The sequence below is a fragment of the Sphaeramia orbicularis genome, chromosome 20 (assembly GCF_902148855.1).
Source record: "Sphaeramia orbicularis chromosome 20, fSphaOr1.1, whole genome shotgun sequence".
Lineage (NCBI taxonomy): Eukaryota > Metazoa > Chordata > Actinopteri > Kurtiformes > Apogonidae > Sphaeramia > Sphaeramia orbicularis.
Genome location: NC_043976.1, coordinates 7,741,695 through 7,745,103, shown reverse-complemented (window position 1 = coordinate 7,745,103; position 3,409 = coordinate 7,741,695). Strand labels below are relative to the sequence as shown.

The window sequence follows — 3,409 nt, the reverse complement described above, 5'->3', positions numbered from 1 at the left end:
GTTTTACATAACTGCCCAGAAATGAATTAGAACAGCAGAGAATATGCATTCAGTGTACATGACACAATGTAAATTACACCAAGCCTTTAGATTTCATTATCATCCAAGATCATCATTTAAACACAACACTGCAAATAAAACTCATATATACACAAAAGAGTAATGATACAGAGACATTTAACAGGATAATATTCAGTCAACATTCTTATTTAAAGATTGTTTTCTGCTTGTCAGCTATCTCCATCGGCAACATGTCCTCAGCATCTACGTCTTGGTATAATGGGTGTTTGATGTGTCTCCAGATGGTCAAAGTTATCCGCAAGGCACACAAGAAGCAAGATAAAGCCAAGAGTACAGCTGTAAGATCAGCAGAGGAACTGATATTAGTGGATTCGGGAGACAGTGAGTCAAATGAAAAAAAAAAAAAAAGAAGTAAGATACATCCAGGTCATTCAGATTGAGTTTGTTTAGTTTCTCACCTATAAAGATGCCATTGCGACTTCCAGAAGTTACAGCGTCCTTGTTTTTCGTGAACACCCCTGTCAGCGCCCAGATCACTACAAAGTAAATGGTTTGAATGTACCTGACGTGTTTTTCAAAAGCTGAATTTTCCAGGATGAACCTGTAAGAGATCCAGCACATTGGTTCAAGTGATAAGAACTTATGAAATGAATCCTATTTTCATTTTTCCCTTTGCACTTACCACACAAACAACACCAGGGTCAAAATAGTAAGTGCTACGGTGGAAGCATCTGTTTGAGACATCTTTGCATTAGTAGTCAGAACAATATTTAGGTTGAGTAGGGACGCAATGGTTGTCCATGTTGCATATATAGCGATCCCATTCTGAATCTGGAAAAAAAGATTTGCAGATGAATATCTTTGTCTCATAATAATAATTGTATATAGTGTAAGCTACTGAAATATGTTGCAGAGCCATTTCTATGTGAATTCTTTTCCTCCCCAAAGCCATGAGGAGAGGAAGTAATTGTAAAAGGCATAAAAAGGTGAAAGTGATGCAAAATAAGACAACTACTTAACCCTTAAAGACATATAATTATGTTTTCTCTACATTTAACCTTTCCTACGCAATTTATCATAAGCATTTATTAATATATTATCCTCTGCATTTGGTATTTATCAGTGAAAATCAGGTATTTTTCTATTTTTAGTTTAGTGACCATGTAGATTTTAATAAAAGTTCAGCGTAAATTCTAAGGTTATTATATCAGAACAGAGAACAATTCAGAAACTGTCACTTTTTCAGTAAAATTTATGATTCAATGCACATAAAAAACAATTGTTTATAACCACTTCCACCAATAAAATTACTTTGTTGTATTGGTGAATCAATGTTGTAGTTGATGATGATTATTCCCAGTTTGCTACAGAGTCTCTGAACATCCAAATAAAGTACATCTGATCTCATTGAAAAGCTGAGAAGCTGCATTTTACCTGAATTATTTACATGTATTGGTAGGATTGGTGGTTGAAATATTGTGGGGCTTTTTAGGTCAGTAGTGGTTGCCTGCAGCTGCTTACGTCGTTGAGGATTAAAAGACCAAAAACCAGAAAAAGACACTAAATAAATGCAGCAAGATCAAAATGATGTAAAAGAATCCAGATGAAAATGATGTAAACCGATGCAACAAGACAAAAGACCATAAAAGATGTTAAAAACAATGTGCATGATGTAATAACACAAAGACAACAGAAAAGATGTAAATGACATGAAACAACATTTTCTCAGTGTTTTGGTAGCAGAAACGTCAGTGCATCATATGTTTTTGTGTATTTTACCATTTCAATATATGTGTTTCAATGTTAGAAGTGATCTGTGATTGTCATTATGTTGATAATTGAAGAGACAATACTTGATTTTTTCTTTTCTTTTTTTTTCTTTTTTTTTGGAGGTTGTCAGAATCATCAAGAGTCATACTAACCAACACTCGGTGGAGCCACAGGTCTACTCTGTGGTATTTGTTAAGCCAAGCGCCATAACTTTTGAGACTATGGCAAGAGAAGAATATCGTGACGTAGTTAGTGAAGGCAATCAGGATGAGGAAAACGAGTGCAGCAGGCATCAACCTTTGAGAGGGACAAACAATGGAAAAAAGAATATTGCATTATTATGGTCATGAAAGTCATCATAGGTTAATCTAAAGTGAATGTAAAGTTAATCTAAAGTCTGAAATAAAGTGATTTTTTTTATCAGGTTACAATTACACATCCTGTCACAATGCACTGTACATTTTGTTCTAAGCAGTGCAAAACAAATTGAATTTGGATTTCTGTGCAACATATTCTCACATTTACATGAGGATGATAATAGCAAAACCAAACAGGGTCCATCTTACCTTCTATCCCACAAAAATAGCCATCCAATATTAAAGCCCAAATTTAAGCACAAAGACACAAAAAATCCATGGGGTAAAACAGCAGGGCTGCAGTAGACGAAGCCATAGGCATTTCTGAAAAACAAACAAATCGCATAACTTTCATACCAGGTACTGCACACTCTGAAAGATAAAAACGTGTGTTATCTATATGGTGCAATGTCACATGCAAGGAGAATAACTGTGAGGAAGTTCATACTTTCTACAGACACCAGAGAGCACATAGACCATTACACAGGCCAAGAAGGCGTAAATGATCGACCAAATGGCAAAGGCCCATCCTGCAGGTGTGATCTCAGTTGTATATTCATCTGAAATATTTCCAGTGCTCGACAGAAATGGATCTATAGGATACAAAACCAAAAAATTTAACATCCATGCAATTTAAATCCAGGCATGTTGTCAAAAGTTTTTCTCAGGTGTTAAAACACAGAAACACAGAACACACATAGAGTAAACATATTAACAACTGAATGGGTAGATTAGTCGTACAGTTTAGTATCATATTTCAAATGTGGACTCACATATTCCAGGTCCAGCCAAAGCAGTGAACACCATAGTGATGATGAAGCAGATCAATGACAGCACGATGGCTGTCAGAAGACTAATGCTGTGTTCTGCCATTGTGCAAAAATCAAAGAATCTACAAATACAATCATTATAACTTAAAACACATACATAAGAGACATAATTCACTTTGATATTAGTATGAATGAAGGTAACATACCATTTGTAGCCAGATGGAAGTGGAGTCTGTTGCAGAGGAGGGGCTTTTATTTCAACAAGTGCTGGTTGTGTAAGAACAGGGCTTTTAAGGCCTCTTCGCACGTGTCCATAGTACTTATATTATAACTTACATGATCATTTCTAGAGCCTTCCCCCATGTGACCTTTGTTTTCAAACGCAGAACTCAGTCATTAAGAAAAGAAAATAGGCCACTTAAGATGAATGACCTACTATGTAACAGGGTGTCACAAAAATGATCAACTTTGACCCAGCAGAGTGTTTGGTAA

The 3,409-nt window shown here is 35.6% G+C and overlaps 1 protein-coding gene across 1 annotated transcript; it reads right to left on the bottom strand.

Annotated features, from left to right (window-relative positions):
• Positions 1 to 205: 205 nt before the first annotated feature.
• On the bottom strand, positions 206 to 3,020 carry LOC115411700 (uncharacterized). The gene is made up of 7 exons (XM_030123916.1): positions 2,921 to 3,020; positions 2,596 to 2,740; positions 2,358 to 2,471; positions 1,944 to 2,088; positions 704 to 852; positions 480 to 622; positions 206 to 357 (listed from the first exon to the last, which is right to left on the bottom strand). Exons 1-7 carry the CDS (start codon positions 3,018 to 3,020, stop codon positions 206 to 208), a joined length of 948 nt encoding a protein of 315 aa, XP_029979776.1.
• Positions 3,021 to 3,409: the final 389 nt, after the last annotated feature.

What these genes read in the sequence shown, in the direction of transcription:
- LOC115411700 (XM_030123916.1), bottom strand. Translation starts at nt 3,020, where the DNA reads ATGGCAGAACACAGCATTAGTCTTCTGACAGCCATCGTGCTGTCATTG. An exon ending in CTCTCTGGTGTCTGTAGAAA is followed by an intron (nt 2,472 to 2,595) that starts GTATGAACTTCC and finishes TTTGTTTTTCAG; the next exon opens with AAATGCCTATGGCTTCGTCT. An exon ending in CTATTTTTGTGGGATAGAAG is followed by an intron (nt 2,089 to 2,357) that starts GTAAGATGGACC and finishes TCCCTCTCAAAG; the next exon opens with GTTGATGCCTGCTGCACTCG.